This window comes from Narcine bancroftii, chromosome 6, assembly GCF_036971445.1.
Source record: "Narcine bancroftii isolate sNarBan1 chromosome 6, sNarBan1.hap1, whole genome shotgun sequence".
Classification (NCBI taxonomy): domain Eukaryota; kingdom Metazoa; phylum Chordata; class Chondrichthyes; order Torpediniformes; family Narcinidae; genus Narcine; species Narcine bancroftii.
The window spans coordinates 30578326-30601435 of NC_091474.1; the positions used below are offsets into that span (position 1 = coordinate 30578326).

Below are 23110 nucleotides of genomic sequence, written 5' to 3' on the forward strand. Positions count from 1 at the left end.
AACCTCTATCAAGTCTCCCCTCAGCCAATGGTCCAGAGAAAACAAACCACATAGGCTCTTTAACTCACATCCATGCCAACCTTTAAGTACTTATCTCAACAAAAAGGATTGGGGTTAGTCTGATTTAGCTGCAGTCTGTTCTCATCTATGTATTCAATGTTGAGAAAGAACCCACTCAATAACTTTCTCAGGCAATGGATTCAATCCTAACCACTTTGGGTGGAAAAAATCTCCTCTAAATCTTTCACCTGTCTCTTGGATAGTTTTGGATAGCTCAGCCATGGAGAAAAGTTTCTTACTATCTAACCTATTGCTGCTTCTCAGTTTTTTATTTCTGTTATTCCTCACTTTCTTTCCCCCACCCCCCTACCCCCCTACCCCACCCCCATAGCCTTGCCTGCTTAAAAAACTTAGCTCATCTAGTTTCTTCTCGCAATTGAAATAATTTAAACTGTGCAATACCCTGATTGCACTTCTCCAGTGCAATCACATCCTTTCTACAGTGTGATGATCATAAATGTATACAATATACCAGCAGTAGCCAAATCAATATTTTAAGAGATTGCACTAAGATCTATGCAATACACAAAAGTGCTGGAGAAACTCCATAGGTTCTTCTTGCCTCTTCCTCCCATTACCTCTTCATATTTTTCCTCCCAATATCTTCCCCCTCCCATCTGCATCCATCTATCCCCTGTTATCTGTGCTCCTTATCCCCCAACCACCCAAATATTCAGGCTTCTGTCATTCCTTGCTATCCCTGATGAAGAGTTTTGGCCTGAAACATTGGCATCTCTTTCCTTCCATAGATGGTGCGTGACCGCTGGGTTTCTGCAGAAATCTGTGTGGGTGCTATCAACTCGAGATCATGGTTGTCTGTGATGTATACAAATTACTTGGATGAAAAAGTAGGAGGGTGGGCAGTATTTTTGTACATGACACGAAAATGAATATACACTGAAAGAGGGCTATAAAAGAATACGGCACAATATAGATCAGTTAGCAGATATGAGCAGAGAAATGGCAGATGGACTTTAATGCAGAACAGTGAGGTTTTGCACTTCGGGAGATCAAATGTAAAGTGTATACAATAATGGTGCAATACACAAATACGTTGGAGGAACTTAGTAGGTCATGCAGCATCCATAGGAAGTAAAGGATAACCAACATTTTAGGCATGTGACCTTTGTCAGAAATAAGAAAGAGATGTTTGAATATAAAGATGGGGGGGGGGGGGAAAGAGAAGAAATTAAGAGGAGCTAACAGGCAAGAGATGCATACAGTTGGGGAGTAAGAAAAAAAACTGACAAGTGATAGGGAAGAAGGTAGAAATGGCAGTGCCACTGCTGTGTGGATCCAGGAAGAGTGGGCAGAGGAGTCAGAGCATTCCTCTGCAGGATTCCACTACCCAGTCCTACTACCAAGAGCTCCGTACAGGCTTTAAGTGTCCTGTTTTATTTAATGTTTTATTTCAAGAACTTGTGACCCTGCCCTGGCAGCCTCCGCCGGCCGCCCCTGCCCTGGCAGCCTCCGCCGGCCGCCCCTGCCCTGGCAGCCTCCGCCGGCCGCCCCTGCCCTGGCAGCCTCCGCCGGCCGCCCCTGCCCTGGCAGCCTCCGCCGGCCGCCCCTGCCCTGGCAGCCTCCGCCGGCCGCCCCTGCCCTGGCAGCCTCCGCCGGCCGCCCCTGCCCTGGCAGCCTCCGCCGGCCGCCCCTGCCCTGGCAGCCTCCGCCGGCCGCCCCTGCCCTGGCAGCCTCCGCCGGCCGCCCCTGCCCTGGCAGCCTCCGCCGGCCGCCCCTGCCCTGGCAGCCTCCGCCGGCCGCCCCTGCCCTGGCAGCCTCCGCCGGCCGCCCCTGCCCTGGCAGCCTCCGCCGGCCGCCCCTGCCCTGGCAGCCTCCGCCGGCCGCCCCTGCCCTGGCAGCCTCCGCCGGCCGCCCCTGCCCTGGCAGCCTCCGCCGGCCGCCCCTGCCCTGGCAGCCTCCGCCGGCCGCCCCTGCCCTGGCAGCCTCCGCCGGCCGCCCCTGCCCTGGCAGCCTCCGCCGGCCGCCCCTGCCCTGGCAGCCTCCGCCGGCCGCCCCTGCCCTGGCAGCCTCCGCCGGCCGCCCCTGCCCTGGCAGCCTCCGCCGGCCGCCCCTGCCCTGGCAGCCTCCGCCGGCCGCCCCTGCCCTGGCAGCCTCCGCCGGCCGCCCCTGCCCTGGCAGCCTCCGCCGGCCGCCCCTGCCCTGGCAGCCTCCGCCGGCCGCCCCTGCCCTGGCAGCCTCCGCCGGCCGCCCCTGCCCTGGCAGCCTCCGCCGGCCGCCCCTGCCCTGGCAGCCTCCGCCGGCCGCCCCTGCCCTGGCAGCCTCCGCCGGCCGCCCCTGCCCTGGCAGCCTCCGCCGGCCGGTCATACAGGGAGAGGAGTGAGAAAGTGGAAGAGGGAGATGTGAGATGGGTCACAGGCTGACGGTGGTCATCATGACATCATCAGCCTGCCCCTAGCCAGCTGCTTGCAGCGAATATACCTTTATGCCTCAAGGTTGAGTGCAATGCTCCAGCTCTACCTTGGAGAGGGATTGGAGTTGCAGCTGTTTAAAGACCATTTATGAAGGTAATTTTCCTGACGTGAGGGCAGAGAATCTCCATCTTTACGTTCGGATTTTTTCCTTTATAAAAGGGCCCAGTGACTCTGAAAGGACTCTCCTTTGCTTCTTTTTCTGACAGTAAGGAACACTGGGCAATTTCTGCTGATGGTGAATCTTTGCCTTATGGCAGACTAAATTTCGAGTAATATTACATTTGATAATGAAAAAAATCTTGAGCCTTAATGGTGGGACTGTCTTTACCTATCCTGGTCTCCTTTCCACCAGCTCTACATTCATAGTTACACCTCTCCCCAGTCAACCCTCAGCTTTTCTCTCTTACAGTATGTTCGCCTACCGTATGTTTCACCTCGTTCGTTATACATCTTAGCCTCGTATGGACGATGCGGGGCTTAGTAAGTTTCTCCGGTAATTTTGTCCCAAAATACCCCTAACAAAACGATGCACAGGACGAACTCTCCCCGTGGACCGGAATAACGTGCAGCCAACGCTGCCCTTTCCCCAGAGTGTGCCCAGCCCCGGCCCGCCGGCGAGCACCGAGGGCAGCCCAGACCCGGCCGGCAGCTCGAAACTGAAGCCACTGAATCGCCCCGAGCCTCGCCGCCAGGTGAGCGACCCTGCCCCTTGGCCTACCTGCGACACCCTGGTGGGCCCGAGCCCCGTGTAACGTCCCCGCTGGAGCCGGGGGACGATGTTCTGAGGCCGAGCGGACCTGGACATCACAGCCGAAAACTCCGCAGGCCCCATAGCAGCCGCCATTTCCCTCACAACAGAAAACCGCAGCCTCGGCCTATCCGCCGTTCCCATTGGTCGCGACTCCATCCACTCGCCTTGCATCCCCTGTTGCGATTGGTGGAGATATCTGTCAGCTTGTGCCAGCAGGGGTGAAAGGGCAGGGATGGTGCGGGGGCCGTTCTTCCCGTTGACATCTCGGCTCTACCGGCCTGTGGAGTTCCCCACATAGAATGGAACCAACGATAACTTGAAGGGGAAGAACCTGCGGGGCAGGTGGAATCGGACTGGTGGAGGGAGCCTTCACCACCCCTCTGGCCTGCTGAGCCACTGCAGGGATTGGTTTCAGGTTTATTTAGGGTGAAGGCGAATAGCTCAGAGTGTGCAACGAGCTGCCAGCTGAAGTGGTGAACGTGGGCTCATTTTTAATATATAAGAAGAATTTGGACAGGTACATGAATGGGAGCGGTATGGAGGGCTATGGACTGTGTGCAGGTCAGCGGAACGAGGCAGAAAAATAGCTTGGCAGTGGAGGGGAAACTATGCTTTCTGAAGAAGTGTCACTCATCTGCCTTACTCACAATACTTGCATTAAAATAAATACACTTCTGTTGCTCAGTCTTGCTGTGAATATTCATTCAGTCTTGCTTTCCCTAGCATCTGGCATCCCTGCAAAACAAGTTATCCTGCTGCTCAGGTTCTAGAAGGGGCCTGTTACTGTGCTGTAATGTTCTTTGGTTCTATGCTTTAATTTTGTTCAGTGACCTCGTCAGCTACTCAAGACCCAAGGTGGGGTGCAGTGATTTTGTTGCTGGTGGTGTAAGTCGGTGGGGTTTGAAAGGGCCAGTGGGATGGAGAGTTTGGGAAATTCTACACCCCTCCTTTTGTTTAAACTGAGCAAAAAGTGGGGAATCTAGAGGGGCTGTTGTAACAGCACGGGTATGGACCTGGGGGGGGGGGATGGAGACATAGCACGGTTCTGGAGGGTTTTTCCGTTCGGTCCCTATGGCAATGGCACCATACTTTAAAAGGCCTATTAAAGAAGCTGATAGTGTTTTATTTTAAAATCCTGCAACCATGAAGTCTGTGCCCAAGTTGGTGACTCTCTTCCAAGGAAGATGAGACATGTAGGAGGGACAGGTTAACAACTGAACTGGTGGGAGACTAATCAAATGTTCCTTTTACTGCTGTGCATTAAAATAATGCATTAATGCATTAAAATACAATATACATGATATACTTTAACTTTTCTCTACTGTAAAGCAACCAAAGAGGCACCATTAACAATACAAGAAAGCAAAAGAGAGTCCCTTCAGAATCACTGAGCATCAGTAAATTCACCTCCTGCACTTCGGCAGCTGCACAGACTCGTTTCATCGATTGGCAACATGAGTTGCACATCTTGAATCCTGGTTCTGATACCTGGTGCCCATGAGCTGATCTCCAGCAGACTGTGTGGGCCCCTCAGCTGCTGAGTCCCTTGCTGGTCTGCTGCTGTGGACACCCTCCTGTAGGGTCATCCCTAGGGTTCACCCTATTACTGGTGCCCTGTGCCTACCAACTGTTTCCTTGGAGTCTGCAACCCCTTGTGGTACACTGCCCAGCCCAGGTTCTACCATCTTGAGCACAGACCCTGTGGTTGCAGAATTTTAAAAAGCACTATCAGCTCCTTTAGCAGGCTATTTGAAGCCTGCATAGAGCCAATGGCATTAGGACTGGGCAGCAGGCCTCTGCTCTCCCAGGTATGCACCAGCATGGAGAGGTTTGCCAGTGAACTAGAATGGTAGGGGGTTGGGAACCTGAGCAGCAGGATAACTTGTTTTGCAGGGATGCCAGATGCTAGGGAAAGCAAGACTGAATGAATATTCACAGCAAGACTGAGCAACAGAAGTGTATTTATTTTAATGCAAGTATTGTGAGTAAGGCAGATGAGTAACACTTCTTCAGAAAGCATAGTTTCCCCTCCACTGCCGTTAACTTGTTCTTAATCCCCATCCACTCGATTTCCTGAATATCTGCTGTGACCCTTTCACCCCCCCCCTCCCTCCACCCACAGATGCAAGAAGGATAGGGTTCCCCCACTCTAACAGACTCCACATCCAACATATCATTGTCTGCATTTTCTGTCACCACCAGACACCTACCGTAGGGATCTCTCCTTCTGTGACTCCCTTGTCCACACTTCTTTTCCCACTAATCGTCCCCTTGGTGTCTGCACCTGTGCTGTACTTGCATGCCCACTATTCGAGATCCCAAACAATTTTTCCAAGTGAAGCAACACATCATTTGTGAATCTGTAGGGGTTATCTACTACATCCGGTGCTCCTGCTGTGGTCTCCTCTACATTGGGAGGATGGGTTGCAGACTTGTAAATTATCTACTCTAACCTGCCATTTTGTTCAGTATCCTGGGATGCATTTCATCAGGACCAGGGGACATACCTTTAGGCTCTCTAGTTTACCCAGCATTTCCTCATTAATGGTTTTATTGATGTCTTTGCCTTCCATATCATCCTTAATGTCACTCTTTGGCATATTACTTTTACCTGTTTTCCTCTGTGAAGACTGACACAAGTTCTTGTTCAAGACCTTCTGCATTACCCAATATTAATTAAAAATGATCACTACTAATTCTCAATTTTTAGACCTTGTTCATGCTTTCTTCCTGCAGCTGTTGATCCCTTTAACAAAATGTATCTATTGGCAAGTGGAATGTATTTAAAGATGTTCCCTCTTTCTATAATAGAGAATTCCACAGATTCCACTACCTTCTGGTTTCTTCTGATTTTAGCTCAATATAGGGTATGCAATATCCTGAGTCTCTGATGCCTTGGTTCTGAAATATCAGAAACCTTGTATCTAGTCGTTTGTCCTGTTAGAATTTGATATGTTTCCATGAGATCCCTCTTTATTCTTCAATGAACACAGACCTAACCAGGTAAGTCGGTTATGGTAATCGGAATAAGAGGGCATTGAATAAGGCAGAGGATACACAAGCAGATAGTGTATTGAGATTGTGAGCAAGGATAAGGTAGTCAATAGGGCAAAACTGTGTGTAAGATTAAGGATTTAACTTGAGGTACTTTGGAAACAAAATTGAAAAGGTTGATGATCTTGTGTTTAAATGTCCTCAATATAAAAAGGCAAAGGAGGAAAAACCCAACACCCAACCCCAACCAACCAATTTTCCCCTGCAACCGTGTCTGCCTGTCCCGCATCGGACTTGTCAGCCACAAACGAGCCTGCAGCTGACGTGGACTTTTTACCCCCTCCATAAATCTTCGTCCGCGAAGCCAAGCCAAAGAATAACAAATAAGGTTGATGATCTAGTAGCGCAGCTGGAAGATGGCCATTGTGGCCATCACTGAAAGAAGACCACAGCTGGGAACTAAATGTGCATGAATACTCAGTGTATCTCAGGCTATACATTACACCTCAAAAGTTAAATAAATGGGACCCAACAGTATCTGATAGATGTTTTCGATGTAAAAAAGAAATGGGAACAACAATTCATGCAATCTGGACATGTGAGAAAGTAGAAAAATTTTGGGAAGATCTAAATCAGATATTAAATAAAATAACAGAAAACAATATACCAAAGAATCCAGAGATCTTCCTCCTAAGTAACATAAAAAACAAAGAATTTGGAATTGATTTGGAGGATGCACAAAAAAGATTTGTTAAGATAGCTCTAGCCGTAGCAAAAAAATGTATTATGTCAACCTGGAAATTGGAAGATAATTTGAAAATACAACAATGGTATATAGAAATGAATAAATGTATTCCATTAGAAAAAATAACATATAGTTTAAGAAATAATATTGAAATATTCGAACAAATATGGGAGCCTTACATGAAACACAATAGCGAAAACCTACTGGGGACAATCACTACCTAAGTTAACGGAAGGAAAAGGAAATGAAAAGAATGGACTCAGTGGAATTTCTTGTGTATTTTTATTGAATGACAACATTGTTTGACTGGTTTAATGTATCCTAGATTTTGTACTTTAAATGGACGGGAGGGGGGAGGTAGGGAGGGTGGGATGGGAGGAGGGAGAGGGGGGGGGAGAAAATGGCACTGTATATGTGTGAAAAGGAAAAAGTGTGTATCATGGTTAATGTGATTTATGGTGTGAAAAAAAAAATACTCAGTGTATCTGAAGGTAGGCAGAAGGGGTGGGATGGTTCTGGTTAAAAATGGAATTGAATCTTTGGAGAGAGGAGACATTAGATCAGAAGATATAGAATCCTTGTGGGTAGAATTAAGAAACTGTAAGGGTAAAAAACACTTGGGAATTGTATACAGGCCTACATCAGTCGCCAGGATGTGGCATGCAAATTACAGAGGGAGATAGAGAAGACTTGCAAAAATGTTAGAATAGTCATGGGGGGGATTTCAATATGTAGGTTGACAGCCAGGTTAGTACTGAATTCCAGGAGAAGGAATTTATCGAATGTCTTCGGGATGGCTTCTGAGAAGAGCTTATGGCTGAGCTGACCAGGGAAATGGAAATTCTGGATGGGGTATTGTGTAATGAACCACGGTTAGCATAGCGGTTAGCACCACGCCTTTACAGTGCCAGTGATTGGGACCAGGGTTCGAATCTCGCACAGTCTGTAAGGAGTTTGTATGTTCTCCCTGTGTCTGCATGGGTATTACAGAGGCTCCGGTGTCCTCCCACCATTTGAAATGTATGGTGGCTGTAGGTTAATTGGGTGTAAATTGGGTGGCATGGACGTAGGCCAAAATGGCCTGCTAATGTGCTGTATATCTAAATTTAAGAACCAGACGATGAGGGAGCTGAAGGTAGGGGAGCCATCATAATGTGATAGAATTCCACTGGAGTTTGAGAGGGAGAAAGTAAAATCTGATGTGTCAGTGTACTAGTGGAATAAAGGGCATGAGAGAAGAAATGGCCAAAGTTAATTGGAAAGGCACACTAGCAGAGAGGATGGCAGAGCAGTAATGGCTGGAATTTCCGCGAGAAATAAGGAAGGTGGAGGACAGGTATATTTCAAAAAAGAAGAAATATTTGAATTGAAAAATGACACAATTGCTGCTGATGTGAGAAGTTAAAACCAAAGTAAAAGCAAAAGAAAGGCCATACAAGGAAGCAAAAATTACTGGGAAGAAACAGGACTGAGAAGCTTTTAAGAGTAGCAAGGGCAACTAGGAAGGAAAAGGAGAACTTTGAAAGGAAGCTGGAAAAAATTTTCAAAAAGAATACCAAATTCTTTTTTAAAGTATATTAAAAGTAAAAAAGAGACGAGAGTAGATATAGGACCAATAGAAAATGACGCTGTAGAAATTGTAATGGGAGACAAGAAGATGACAAGAAACAGAGTATTTTGCATCAGTCTTCATTGTGGAATACATTAGCAGTAGACTGGTCTTTCAAGAGTATCAGGGAAGAGAGGTGAGTGCAGTCATGATCACCAGAAAGAGGTGCTTGGAAAGCTGAAAGGTGTAAAGGTAAAGGTCTACTCTCCCAGACCAGATGGAATGCACCCTCCAGTTCTGAAAGAAATAACTATGAAGACTATGGAGGCATTGGTTATGATCTTCCAAGAATCAGTAGATTCTGGATTGGTTTCATAAGAGTGGAAAACTGCAAAGGTAACTCTGCTATTTAAAAAGGGAGGGAACAGCAGAAAAGAAATCATAGCCCTGTTAGACTAACATCGGTGGTTGGTAAGTTGTTGGAATCGATTGTCAAGGATGAGGTTGCTAGGTACCTGGAGGTTCATGACGAGATAGGCCAACATGAGCATGGTTTCATAGCAGGAAAATCATGTCTGACAAACCCACTGCAATTTTTTGAGAAAACCACAAGCAGGCTAGACAAGGGGCATGGAGTGGATGATGTATATTTGGATTTTTAGAAGGCCTTTGACAAGGTTCCGCTCATGAGGCTGCTAAACAAGTTGAGAGCTCATGGAATTTGCAGGAAATATACTAACATGGATGGAGCATTTGCTGATCGCAGGAAACAAAAAGTGGGAATAAAAGGATCCTATTTTGGTTGGTAACCAGTTACCACTGCTGTTCTGCAAGGATAGGTGGAGGGGCAGGAAGTGTAGAGGAAACTGATTCTGCAGGAAGTCTTGGATAGATTAGGAGAATTGCATATACTGTTGTTCCTGTTTCCTTCTTACAGTGAAAGCATCTATCTGATACTGTTGGGTCCCATTTATTTAACTTTGGGGGTGTGGTGTATAGCCTGTGTAACCAATTACATTGTATCATGCGTAACCTCGTGTTTATTGTATTTCTCATAGTTCCGGAGCATAGCTTTTCCCATGTTTCATTCTTTATCTTTATGTTTAGATCTTGTTCCCACTTTTGTTTGGGTTTACAGCTTATTTCATCATTCTCTTTCTCTTGCACTTTGATGTACATGTTTGTTATAAATCTTTTAATTATCATTGTGTCTGTAATCACATATTCAAAACTGTTTCCTTCTGGTAACCTCAGCCTGCTTCCCAATTTGTCCTTCAAGTAGGTTTTCAGTTGGTGGTATGCAAACATTGTACTGTGAGTTATACCATATTTGTACTTCATTTGTTCAAAAGATATTAATTTATTTCCCAAAAAACTATTTTCTATTCTTTTGATCCCTTTTCTCTCCCATTCCCTAAAGGAAAGGTTATCTATTGTGAAAGGGATTAGTTGATTTTTGCGTCAATATTAATTTTGGTAGTTGGTAATTTCCTTTCTATGTGAATCTTCTTCCAAATGTTGAGCAGATGGTGCAGTACTGGTGAATTCCCATTTTGCACCAGCTTTTCATCCCACTTATATAGTATATGTTCAGGTACCTTCTCCCCTATTTTATCTAGCTCTAATCTGGTCCAATCTGGTTTTTCCCTTGCTTGATAAAAATCTGATGGGTATCTTAATTGTGCTGCTCTATAATAATTCTTAAAGTTTGGTAGCTGTAAGCCCCATTGTTTGTACCATTCTGTTAATTTATCTAGCGCTATCCTCTGTTTCCCCCCTTTCCATAAGATTTTCTTTAGCTCATTGAAGAATTTTTCTATTAAGGGAATTGGTAATGATTGAAATAGGTATTGTATCCTTGGGAAGATATTCATTTTAATGCAATTTACCCTTCCTATCAGTGTTAGCGGTAAATCTTTCCAATGTTCTAATTCATCTTGTAATTTCTTCATTAATGGCTGATAATTTAATTTGTATAGATGGCCTAGATTATTATCTAGTTGAATACCTAGGTATCGGGTTGCTTGTGTTTGCCATTTAAATGGTGATTTTTTTTCTTAAACTTTGTGAAATCCGCATTATTCATTGGCATCATTTCACTTTTATTTGCGTTGATTTTGTACCCCGATATTTCTCCATATTCCTTCAATTTCTTATGTAATTCTTTTATTGATAATTCTGGTTCTGTTAAGTACACTATGACATCATCTGCAAATAGACTGATTTTATATTCCTTCTCTTTTATTTTTATCCCTTATTTTATTTCTGTTCTTATCAGTTCTGCCAAGGGTTCTGTAGCTAACGTGAACAGTGAGGGAGATAGTGGACATCTCTGCCTAGTTGACCTGCTTAATATAAATTGTTTTGATATATATCCATTTACTGTCACCTTCACCAATGGTCCCTTATATAATACTTTAATTCAATTAATATATTTCTCTAGTAGGTTGAACCTCTGTAGTACTTTGAATAAATAATTCCATTCAACTCTGTCAGAGGCTTTCTCTGCGTCAAAGGCAACCGCCACTGTTGGTGTCTTCTTTCTTTGTACTGCATGGATTAAGTTAATGAACTTACAGATATTGTCTGTTGTTCATCTTTTCTTAATAAATCCAGTTTGATCTAGTTTTAGTATTTTTGGTACACAGTCGGCAAATCTGTTTGCTAATAGTTTAGCTATTATCTTATAATCTGAGTTAAGTAGAGATATTGGTCTATACAATGCTGGTGTTAGTGGATCTTTCCCCGTCTTTGATATTACTTTAATTATTGCTGTTTTACTTGAATCTGGCATGTTTTGTGTTTCTTCAGTCTGGTTCATTACTTCCAGGAGAGGAGGAATTAATAAGTCTTTAAATGTTTTATAGAATTCTATTGGGAGTCCGTCTTCTCCCGGCGTTTTATTGTTCGGTAGTTTTTTTAAATATATCCTGTATTTCCTTTATTTCAAATTATTTTATCAATTTGTTTTAATCCTCTTCTTGCAATTTCGGTAGTTCAATTTTGGCTAGAAACTCATCTATTTTGTCTTTTTTCCCTTCGTTCTCAGTTTGATATAATTGCTCGTAGAATTCCTTGAAGTTTTCATTGATCTCCGTTGGGTTATATGTAATTTGTTTGTCCTTTTTCCTTGATGCCAATACCGTTCTTTTAGTTTGTTCTGTTTTAAGCTGCCAAGCTAGTATTTTGTGCATTTTTCCCTCCTAGCTCATAATACTTCTGCTTTGTCTTCATTATGTTCTTCTCCACCTTGTACGTTTGTAGTGTTTCGTATTTTATTTTTTTGTCCGCCAATTCTCTTCTTTTTGTTGTATCTTCCCTTGTTGCTAGTTCTTTTTCTGTACTTGCTATTTCCCTTTCCAGCTGTTCTATTTCCCGATTGTAGTCCTTCATCGTCTTAGTTACATAACTTATTATCTGCCCTCTGATGAAAGCTTTCATTGCATCCCATCATATAAATTTATCTTTCCTGATTCCATATTTATTTCGAAGTACATTTTAATTTGTTGCTCAATGAATTCTCTAAAATCCTGTCTTTTAAGTAGCATGGAGTTTAATCTCCATCTATATGTTCTCCGTGGGATATCTTCCAGGTCTATTGCTAATAACAGGGATGAGTGATGCGATAACAATCTAGCTTTCTATTCCGTTTTCCTAACTCTCCCTTGGATGTGGGCTGACAACAGGAACAGGTCAATCCTTGAGTATGTTTTATGTCTACTCGAATAATATGAGTATTCCTTCTCCTTTGGGTGTTGTCACCTCCATATTTCCGAAAGTTGCGTTTCCTGCATCGATTTAACCATAAATTTCGCTACATTGTTCTTTCTGCTAGTCTTTTTTCCAGTTTTATCCATCTTTGAGTCCAAATTAAGGTTAAAGTCCCCTCCTATCAGTATATTCCCCTGCATATCTACAATCTTCAAAAAGATATATTGCATAAATTTTTGATCCTCTTCATTAGATGCATATACATTGAGCAAATTCCAAAATTCTGAATATATCTGACACTTCATTACATACCTTCCTGTTGGATCTATTATTTCCTCCTCTATTTTGATTGGTACATTTTTATTGCTTAATATAGCTACTCCTCTGGCTTTTGAATTATATGATGCTGCTGTTACGTGCCCTACCCAGTCTCTCCTTAATGTCTTGTGTTCCACTTCAGTTAGATGTGTTTCCTGCATGAATGCTATATCAATTTTTTCTTTTTTCAGAAAATTTAACAGCCTCTTCCTTTTGATTTGGTTATGTATTCCATTAATATTTATAGTCATATAGTTCAACATGGCCATTTCATACTTTGTTTACTTTTCATTTCCGCTTCCTCACCACCACCTTTCCCCCCATATCCATTTCTGTTTTCTTTTTTTGAATGCACTGTAAGACAACACTTCTAAAACGTAAAATATTTCCACTATTCCCACATCTAAAATTCCCTTAACCCCAATGCCCCCCCCTCTCTGAGTTGCTCCTTGTCCCTTTCCGGGCAACCACAACTCCCCTCTCCATTTGGATTGTGAACCCGCTCGCAAGCGTTAACTGATTTTGCAGTGACTGTTATTCTCTCCCGCCCAACACCCTCTAGAAAAGACCTTTATCTTCACATATAACAAAGCTCACCCTCTTTTTTTTCCCCCTTACTTCCTTTCTTCCCTTTTCTTTCCCTCCTTTATTTCTTACTTGTACATTATTTTTTCTTCTTTATATGAAGTTTGTCGTCATTCTTTGTTCTTGTTACATCTCTTCATCTCTCTTTCTGTCTTGCAGGCATTCTGCAAATTTTTGTGCTTTCTCCGGATCTGAGAACAGTCTGTTTTGCTGCCCTGGGATAACTAACATAAATTTATAACCTTTCTTCCATAGGATCGATTTTGCTGTGTTAAACTCCTTCGTCTTCTTCAGGAGCTCAAAACTTATGTCTGGGTAGAAAAATTTTTTTTGACCTTTGTACTTTGTATTCCAGTGTTTTTTTTGTCTTTCATTTTTTTCATTGCCTTCTCCAATATATTTTCTCTTGTATATCTCAGGAATTTTACTAAAATGGATCTTGGTTTTTGTTGTGACTGTGGTTTTGGGGCTAATGTTCTGTGTGCCCATTCCTTGTTGCATTTCTGACATTCCCAGGACCTTGGGAATCCATTCTTTTATAAATTCTTTCATATCTTTGCCATCTTCATCTTCCTTAAGGCTCACTATCTTTATATTGTTTCTCCTACTATAGTTTTCCATTATATCCATCTTCTGAGCTAACAACTCCTGGGTTTCTTTAACTTTTTTATCACTTTCTTCCAATTTTCTTTTTAAGTCGTTCCCTATTTCTGTTATGACCAGCTCTATTCTACTCAGTTTTTCTTCTGTACTTTTCATTTTTCTTTTTATTTCACTAAACTCTAGTGTCATCCATTCTCTTAATGCTTTCATATGTTCTTGAAATTTTTTAAAATCTATGTACTGTCCATTCATTTTACCTTCTATTTCTCTGTGCAGAGCTTGGTGTTCTCCTTCTTCTTCTGTGTCTGCTCTTGGGTTTGTGTTTTCTATTTCTCTTCCTTGTATCTGTGTCTCTTCTGACTTTCTTGTTGAGCTGCTTGTCTCAGTTTGTTGGGTATTTTTTTAATGGTGTCTTGATATTGGTCCTCTTCTTCTGGGCTGGTTATCTGTTGTGTCTCTGGTTTCCTTTTTTCATTCTCACCCCTCCTGTTCCTGTTATTTTCTGTATCTTCCAGCTGGGAGCCCTGCTGTCGGGTCTCTCTCAGCTGGTCCCCCCTCCCGTCGATGTTGTCTTTATCGTGCGCATCGTGCATGCGCGATTCCTCGTGTATGCGCGGTTGCGCACCTCTGGCTCCGTGAGCCATCTTTGCAGTCCTGTGTTCAATGGGTCGCGACCCTGCAGGGTTTATACTGACCTCAGGGAGTGGGCTCCTCTTCCCACGGCGGGTCCCTGCTTCTTCGTACAGGTAAGGCCTTCACCCTTCTCTTCCGGCGTCTTTCTTTCTTCTTTTCTTCCCGTTATTTTTGGCTTATCTTTCTTTGGTGCCATTTTCTCCACACCTTTATTTTTTATTTGTTGTGATTTGTGTGTCTGGGGCTTTTTTTTTCCTCACTTTTTTCTTCTTTTCTGGAGAAGGCTGGTATTCTCCTACCGGCCACTACTCCATCACGTGACTCCCCAGCATTGGGTGTATTTAAGGCAGAGATTGATAGGTATCTGAATAGTCAGGGTACCAAAGTTTATGGGGAGAATGGATCGGTTCATGATGGAATAATGGAGTGGACTCGATGGGCTGAATGCCCTACTTCTGCCCCTGTATGTGATGATATTGTGTCAATAGACCAGAAAATCATTGATGCATCCTCTCCATGGCAAAATTGTCGTCCATCTGGTAAGGAGATTGCACTTCTGTATTCACTTAAAACTGAACACCAGAGGGGCTGCATGCTTCTCCAATAGTACGTATTGTAACTTATTCTATGATTACTGTGCTTTAACAGGAGCTGCAGCTGTCATGTCATTGGTGGTGGTGCAACTTGGCCAGTGTGGGAACCAGGTTGGGCAACAACTGTTTGAAGTGGTGAGCACAGATGGTCAGAATGGATGGAGTGAAAGCAAGCATTACTGGAATATTTCACGGGAGCGGTTCTTCAACAGCGACACAGACGGTGAGGACTTTTATGTCCACAGCTTCCCTTCAAGCAAGGGCCGTGGTCCTATTTTTCCCCAAGAGGCCAATCTTTTTCTATTGAAATATTAATTGAGGATAAAAAGTGGATCATTTAGTTGATCACCTTTATCCTGATCTCAGATGGATTTTGAATTATTCCCATTTCTCAGCACTTGGTCCTCAGCCTTCTAGGTAGAGTGAAAGCGTTTCTCTGGGAAAAACAAGCTCATCAAATCTACCCTTCCTCTTTCCAGCTGTTATCCAACATTCTTCATTTCTGACACAAGTTATGGGGTGAAATCTTCACTGCTATGGTTCACTAGCTGGAATATCAATTTTGAGATTGGGATTGTGTGATTTGCAGGAATACCAGTAGCTCGGGCTGTTCTTGTTGATATGGAGCCAAAGGTCATCAGTCATTCAATGTGCAAAGCTGCGAATTCGGGCCACTGGAGATATGGAGCTCAGTCAGCCTTCTGTCAGAAACAAGGATCAGGAAACAATTGGGCAAGTGGGTAAGGTTGAATCTATCAATTTCTGTAATGCCATCTTTTCTTTTTCATGAAAGCCAAACCAGCTTGTTATGATATTTACTAAATGTGCTGTAAAAATTAGGGTGGTCCGTAACTCATTATCTAAAAGTGCTATATAAAAGTTGATCATTTACGGCCTTTTCTAGGTAGCAGTTTTTTCTTTTCAATCTCTTGCCTCTCCACTTGTCTGGAGAGTTCAAATCTGTTTACCTCTAACTCAAGTGACAATGAAACCGAGCTAAACTGACTCGTATTGTTTCAAAGTTATTTAAAATACTCTATTTTTTAACAGTGTGCTCACCATAATTCAATGAGTAGAACCATAGAACATTATAGCACAGAGAACAGGCCCTTTGGCTCTTCCAGTATGTCAAATTATTATTCTGCCTAGTCCCACTGACCTGCCCTCCGACCATAGCCCAAATTCTTCTTAAAGTTAAAATTGAGCATGCATTCACTACTTCACCAAGGAGCTAATTTCACACTCCCACCACTCTCTGCAAGAAGAAGTTCCCCCTCATGATTCTCCTAAACTTTTCCCTTTTCACCCTTAAACCCATGTCATCTGGTTTCTATCTCACCCACCCTCAGTGCAAAATGCCGACCTGCATTTACTCTGTCTAGACCCATCATAATCTTAAATACTATCAATTGTCTCCTTATTCTTCTACGCTCCAGGGTATAAAATCCTAACCAGTTTAACCTTTCCCTGTAACTCTGTTCCTGAAGTCTGGGCAACATCCTAGTAAATCTTCTCTGTACTCTTTCAACCGTAATGATATCTTTCCTGAAGTTAGGTGACCAAAACTGTGCACTCTACCCCAAATTTGGCCTCACCAATGTCTTGTACAATTTTACCATAACGTCTTATCTCCTATACTCAATACTTTGATTTTTGGTGGTAAATATGCCAAAAATTCTCTTTACAACCCTATTCATCGCCACTTTTCCTACCATTTACCAATTCTATCCTTTCTTGGTTTGTCCTTTCAAAATGCAACATCTCACACTTGTTTGCATTAAATTCCATCTGCCATTTTTCAGACAATTTTTCTTGCTGGTCCAGATCCCTCTGCAAGCTTTGAAAGCCTTCTTCGTTGTCCACAACACCTCCAACCTTTGTGACATCTGCAAATTTACTGATCCAATTTACCACATTATCTTTCAGACCATTGATATAGATGACAAACAACAATGCTTTGAGCACTGATCCCTAAGGCACACCACTCGTTACAGGCTTCCATTCTTTTGTATTGAATATTTTATTTTTGATTTTCATGGACTCATAAAAGTTCAAACAACCAACACAATCCCTTTCAACAATCATATAACATACAGAGTCCGTATTTATCCCCTCCCCACCCCCCATCCCCCCTACCCCAATACATGTGGTCATATAAATTATACAGATACAAATATTAGTGGGGTTCAAGACCCCTACAGAAACCTAGGAAAAACAAAGGTAAGGAAAAGAAAGAACTAAAAACAAAACTAGAAATGCATGTCATCTGCATCATGTCCTTCTTACTTAATTCCACTCATTTCGTTGCTGGGACAGATTGTTTCAGTGCCCATATTTCATAGGTGGGGTGGGGAGGGAGCTAGTCAAATTTGCGTGCCAATGTATTTCAAATAGGGTGCCACAGTCTAACGAATGTCACATTTCCTCCTTAGATTGTATATGATTTTCTCCAAAGGAATGCAACTCTACATTTCCATATTCCATTGTGTGGTATTTAATTGGGAGTCGGATTCCACTTCCTGGCTACCGGCAGGGTGACCTTCATGAACTGAATTTTGTATTTGGACAGTCTAAAACTCACATCCCCAATATCTCCCTGAAGGGACAACTCCGGATCCTGTGGAAAATTCACTTTTGTCATTTTTTTCAAATGCTCCCCAGGTCCTCCCAGAAGCATCTCACCCTTGTACGTAGCCAGGTGGAGTGGACAAAGGTTCCAATTTCCACACCACACCTAAAGCACACTTCTGAAATTTCAGGCTTTGATTTATGTAGTTTTTGTGGTGTGAAGTAGAACTGGTGTAAGAAGTTGTTTTGCACCAACCTGTATCTGGCATTGATGACTCCAGTCACGCTGTCCAGACGCAGGTCTTGCCAGCACTCTTCATTGATTGTCGTGCCCAAATCCAACTCCCATCTCTCTCTCGACTTGTGTAAGCCCGACTTCGGGCTCTCACTTTGAAATATGTAATATATCTTGGAGGCAAATTTATACACATTACCCTGTCTAATTAGAATCTCCATGTTACTGCATCTCGGTATGATTATAGATGGTCCTTATTTTTCCCTTAAGAAAGATCTTATTTGCAGACAACAGAAAGAATCTTCTATTAGACAAATCATATTTGTTCCTCAATTGCTCAAATAACATAAGCTGCCTTCGCATGTAACAATCCTCGATACACCTGATCCCTTTCTGGTATATTTGTATATTTTTGTGACCTAACTTTAAAAAAAAAACACAATTGATCTCCTTTTAAAACATATCTATATCTCTTTGGCTTGGCTTCGCGGACGAAGATTTATGGAGGGGTAATGTCCACGTTCGCTGCAGGCTCGTTTGTGGCTGACAAGTCTAATGCGGGACAGGCAGACACGGTTGCAGCGGTTGCAAGGGAAAATTGGTTGGTTGGGGTTGGGTGTTGGGTTTTTCCTCCTTTGTCTTTTGTCAGTGAGGTGGGCTCTGTGGTCTTCTTCAAAGGAGGTTGCTGCCCGCCGAACTGTGAGGCGCCAAGATGCACAGTTTGAGGCGATATCAGCCCACTGGCGGTGGTCAATGTGGCAGGGACCATGAGATTTCTTTAGGCAGTCCTTGTACCTCTTCTTTGGTGCACCTCTGTCACGGTGGCCAGTGGAGAGCTCGCCATATAACACGATCTTGGGAAGGCGATGGTCCTCCATTCTGGAGACGTGACCTACCCAGTGCAGTTGGATCTTCAGCAGCGTGGATTCGATGCTGTCGGCCTCTGCCATCTCGAGTACTTCGATGTTAAGGATGAAGTCGCTCCAATGAATGTTGAGGATGGAGCGGAGACAACGCTGGTGGAAGCGTTCTAGGAGCCGTAGGTGATGCCGGTAGAGGACCCATGATTCGGAGCCGAACAGTAGTGTGGGTATGACATACCCACACTCATACCCACATATCTATATACAATATAAAATATAACATAATCTGTCACAGCACTATGATACTGCCACAAAACACTGAATTTCATGACTTGTTCATGACAATAAATTCTAATTCTGATGAAGTTCCCCCTTACATTCCCCCTAAACATGCCTTCTTTCCCCTTAACCCGTATCCTTTTGTTTGTATTTCACAGAACCTCAGTGGAAAAAGCCTACATGCATTTATTCTATCTATACCCCTCAGGCTAGCATGTTATACTTGAGCCATTGGCTCATGCTCTACTCAAAAGGCATGGTTAAGGCATTGTTGGGTTAGGATCTTGTATTTTCAAATTGGAATCCAGTTTAATGCATATACACTTCATTGAAGTACTATAGTTGCTTTGAAAGATTTTTAGATGTTCTGTGGTTTAAAAGATTATTAAGAAATTAAAGTTTTTTTAACTACTTTACCCTCATCTAAGCTTGTTGTGAATTGTGTTTACTATATTGATGGCCAGGTTCTGTGTTCATGGTCCACGACATGAAGAAGTATTGATGGACCTGGTCCAACTGGAGGTTGAGAAATGTGAACGGCTCAGTGGCTTCGTGATAATGATGAGTCTGGCTGGAGGAACCGGGTCTGGGTTGGGTACATTTGTCACTCAGTGCTTGCGGGATAGATACCCACACTCATTGATACTGAATCAACTCACGTGGCCTTATGGAACTGGAGAGGTAAGCTAGATCTTTGCCTTGTTTGATATTTGTACAGTTGCAGAGTTCATCTGTGCTGATGTAGATTCAGAATGGTGCAGCTTAAAATTGTTAGATGGAAATAAATGGTCATCAAACCTAAAATCTTTGTAAAATAAATTTATTGGAGCCTGTGGCTTGTTCTCTACTCTGGTTACGAGGCAGCTACGATCAGTTCCAGGGAGTAACACTCATAAGAGAGAAACACAAAAATTCCAGATGGCAGAATCTTGAGCAAATTGCTGGAAGCACTCAGTGAGTGAGACACCATTCTTTGCTAGAATGGTGTTACAAGATCAAACCAACAACCACAAAGAAGGCATATCGCACAGGGGTAAAGATGAACAATTACTCTATTAATAAAAAAATTTACCTTCAAACTTTAATTCAAAATCCCCTTCCTTTTATAACAATGCCCACTAGTTGCTATGCAAATTTCTATAACAGTGTAAAACTAATAAATTCCACAGCCTAAATATAACATATGTAATTAAAGCCTAAGTTATATTTTCAACCAGCCCACAGAAAAACTTAGACACAAAACACACAAGACTCACAAAACTTCGATTCCAACCGAAGCAAAGATCATAAACAAAATTCAGTTTGTTTGGTAAACTGAAGCCAAAAGATCTTTGAGAGAGAGTGAGAGAGAGAGAGAGAGCAAAAATTGGAAGTTGTCTTGTGTTGCTTGCAGAGAGAGGAACAACTGGCTTGGTCTGGATCCTTCTGGCTGCCTTTGGAATGTTCATCCCTTTTTGAAATCCCAACATTCTAAACTGTCTTCCAGACAATGACTCATGTTTTGGGCCACCTTCCACTCCACAGCACCACCCAGTGGTGGTTTATCGTCCAAGACCAGAATTTTTTTTTCATTTTCTGCACACGCTCAGTCCGTCTCCCACTCTCTCAGGAGGCCACCTTCACCTTGGCTCTCTAATGCAAACTGTCACTTTTTAACATAAAACCACACAACACATAGGCCAATACACAACACAGAACTCTGTAACAATGGTCAGTTAATGTTTTGAATTGAAACCCTTCATCAAGATTAAATAGAATAGATGAAATTACATTTATAAAGGGGGGCAGGAAGAATCGAGGAGGGACCCAGAGGTAATGTAGGACAGATGGGAGAAGTGGAAATGTAGGTCAAGAGAGAAACCATTAAGAAGGGAAGAAAGAAAAGTTAGAAGAAAAAATGTACAGAAGTAGGTAAAGAAAAGAAGGAAACAGTGGAATCAGATGGCAGAGGGGGTTACCTAAAATTTAAAAAAAACTCAATGATCTCGTAGCTGGATACCACTCTTCAACTCTTCCTCTGCTACATAATGCTACATCCTGTTACCTGTGCAGAAGTTGATAATTTTGTTAAATTCATTGCCAACTTCCTTAAATTTACCTGGACTTTTCCTGATATCTCTCTCCCCTTCTTTGACCTCTCTGTCTCCAATTTCTGGGATTAAACTATCCAGTGATATCTATTCAAACCTACTGATTCCCAAGTCACTGGGTGTATTTAAGGCAGAGATTGATAGGATTTTGATTAATCAAGACATCAAGAGTTATGCAGAGAAGGCTGAGCAGTGGGGCTGAGTGAGAGAATGGATTCACTCATGATTGAAGGTCACTGACTCCGCTCAACTCTGGATCACCGAGACAACAGCAATACATACATCAGGCTACTCTTCAATGATTACAGCTCCCTTTTCAATGCCATCATACCCTCAGTATTGTTCAGCATGCTCCAAAACCTGCAACCCTCCCCTCCTACCCTGCAACTGGGTCCTTCCTCATCGGAAGACCACAGTCAGTTCAAATCAGAAACAATGTCTCCTCACTGACAATCAACATAAGCTCACCTCAAAGATGAGTGCTTAGCCCACTGTTATACTCACTCTAACCCCATGCCTGTGTGGTTTGGCACAAATCAAATGCTACCTAGAAATTTGCTCATGACGTTTCGGTTGTCAGCAGAATAACAGATGTCAATGAGGAAGTGTACAGGAGTGAGATGGATCAGCTAGTTGAATGGTGTTACAACAACAACCTTGCTCTCAATGTTAGCAAAACTGAGCAACTGATTGTGGACTTCAGAAAGGGAAAATCAAGAGAAAACAAAGCAGTCCTCATTAACGGTCAATGGTGGAAAGGGTTAAGAACCTCAAATTGAGCCTGCTGAGTCTAAGCACCTCCCTCTGCAATTGGATTCTTGACTTTCTTTTGGAGAGATCTCAGGCAGTTCGGATTGGTAACAGCACTTCCAAGACTATCACAATAAGCACAGCACCACCCCCCCACCCCCCGGGCAGCATGGTTAGCTTGCTGTTGTTCATTCTGCTGACCCACAACTGTACAGCTAAACACAGCTTGAACCACATCATCAAGTTCGCTGACAACATGACTGTGGTTGGCCTTATTAGTAAGAATGAGAAGTCAGCATACAGAGATGAGGTATGGTCACTAATGGACTGGCGCAGACCCAACAACCTGTGTCTAAAAGTTATTAAAACAAAAGAGATGGCTCTCGCCCTCAGGAGGGCCTGGGAGGGTCCACTCTCTGCTGACCATTGATGGCTTGACTGTTGAGGTCATCAATGGTATCAACTTCCTTGGAGTGCCCTTGGAGGAGGATCTTACCTGGTCCCTTAACTTCAGCTCCATTGCCAAGAAAGCTCAGTACTGCCTCTACTTCCTGCAAAGGCTGAGGAAAGTTCATCTCCCATTCTCCATCCTCACTGCATTCTACAGAGGATGAATTGAGAGCATTCTGTACAACTGCATCACTGCCTGGTTTGGAAGCTACTACCTCGGACCACAAGACCCTGATAGTGAAGTCAGTGGAAAAGATCACTGGGGCCTCTGCAAAAGCATCTACAAAATTCGATGCAGGCAAAGGGCCATAAACATTGTGAAGGACCCCACAAACCCCTCATGTAAACTGTTCTCCCTTCTGTCATCTGGTAGGAGGTACCATAGCACTTGGGCTCTAATGTCCAGAATGAGCAAGAGCTTTTTTCCCAAGCCATCAGGCTCCTGAATTCTCAGGACATATGTGGATAGGATACTGTGGACTTTTATTGTATATGTCTTAATATTTTATTGTGTTTAATTTCTATTTTAACTTATATTCTTATATTTATGTCAATATGCTCTGTGCTCCTGGAGAAACACTATCTTGTCTTTATCATGTGAGCATGATATAAATGATAAATAAAGGTGACTTGTCTTGAAATTCCTGGGTGTCAACATCTCTGAAGATTTGTCCTGGGGCCTCCATGTCGATGCAATCGCAAAAAAAGGCTACCAGTGGCTATGATTTGTGAAGAGTTTGGGGAGATTTGGAATGTCACCAAAGACTCTTGCGAATTTCTACAAGTGTACTGTGGAGAGCATTTTGAGTGATTGCATCACTGTCTGATATAGAGGTGTCAATGCACGGAACAGAAAAAGGCTACAGAGAGTTGTGAATTCGACCAGTGGCATTATGGGCAG

At 43.1% G+C, this 23110-nt stretch overlaps 2 protein-coding genes across 8 annotated transcripts in view; one reads left to right on the forward strand and one right to left on the reverse strand.

Annotated features, from left to right (window-relative positions):
- LOC138735920 (short transient receptor potential channel 4-associated protein-like) overlaps window positions 1–3384 on the reverse strand; it is an 86905-nt gene extending 83521 nt beyond the window's left edge. For 2 of the 3 annotated variants that reach the window (XM_069884586.1, XM_069884587.1), the window contains exon 1: window positions 3211–3349. In XM_069884586.1, coding sequence (XP_069740687.1) covers window positions 3211–3336 — 126 coding nt within the window. In that variant the 5' untranslated portion in view covers window positions 3337–3349. Of the gene's footprint in view, window positions 1–3210 lie in introns of all 3 variants that reach the window. The other variant, XM_069884585.1, reaches the window with a different exon arrangement.
- Window positions 3385–3465: 81 nt separating this feature from the next.
- The window catches only part of tubd1 (tubulin, delta 1), a 51248-nt gene continuing 31603 nt past the window's right edge, over window positions 3466–23110 (forward strand). For 2 of the 5 annotated variants that reach the window (XR_011339997.1, XM_069884588.1), the window contains exons 1-5: window positions 3466–3760; window positions 13401–14920; window positions 15030–15197; window positions 15564–15714; window positions 19384–19600. Coding sequence is in view for 4 of the 5 variants with exons in the window: in XM_069884588.1 (XP_069740689.1) it covers window positions 14803–14920; window positions 15030–15197; window positions 15564–15714; window positions 19384–19600 (654 nt within the window). In the remaining variant the exon portion in view is untranslated. Of the gene's footprint in view, window positions 3761–13400; window positions 14921–15029; window positions 15198–15563; window positions 15715–19383; window positions 19601–23110 lie in introns of those variants that run through there. The other 3 variants (XM_069884589.1, XM_069884590.1, XM_069884591.1) reach the window with 3 other exon arrangements.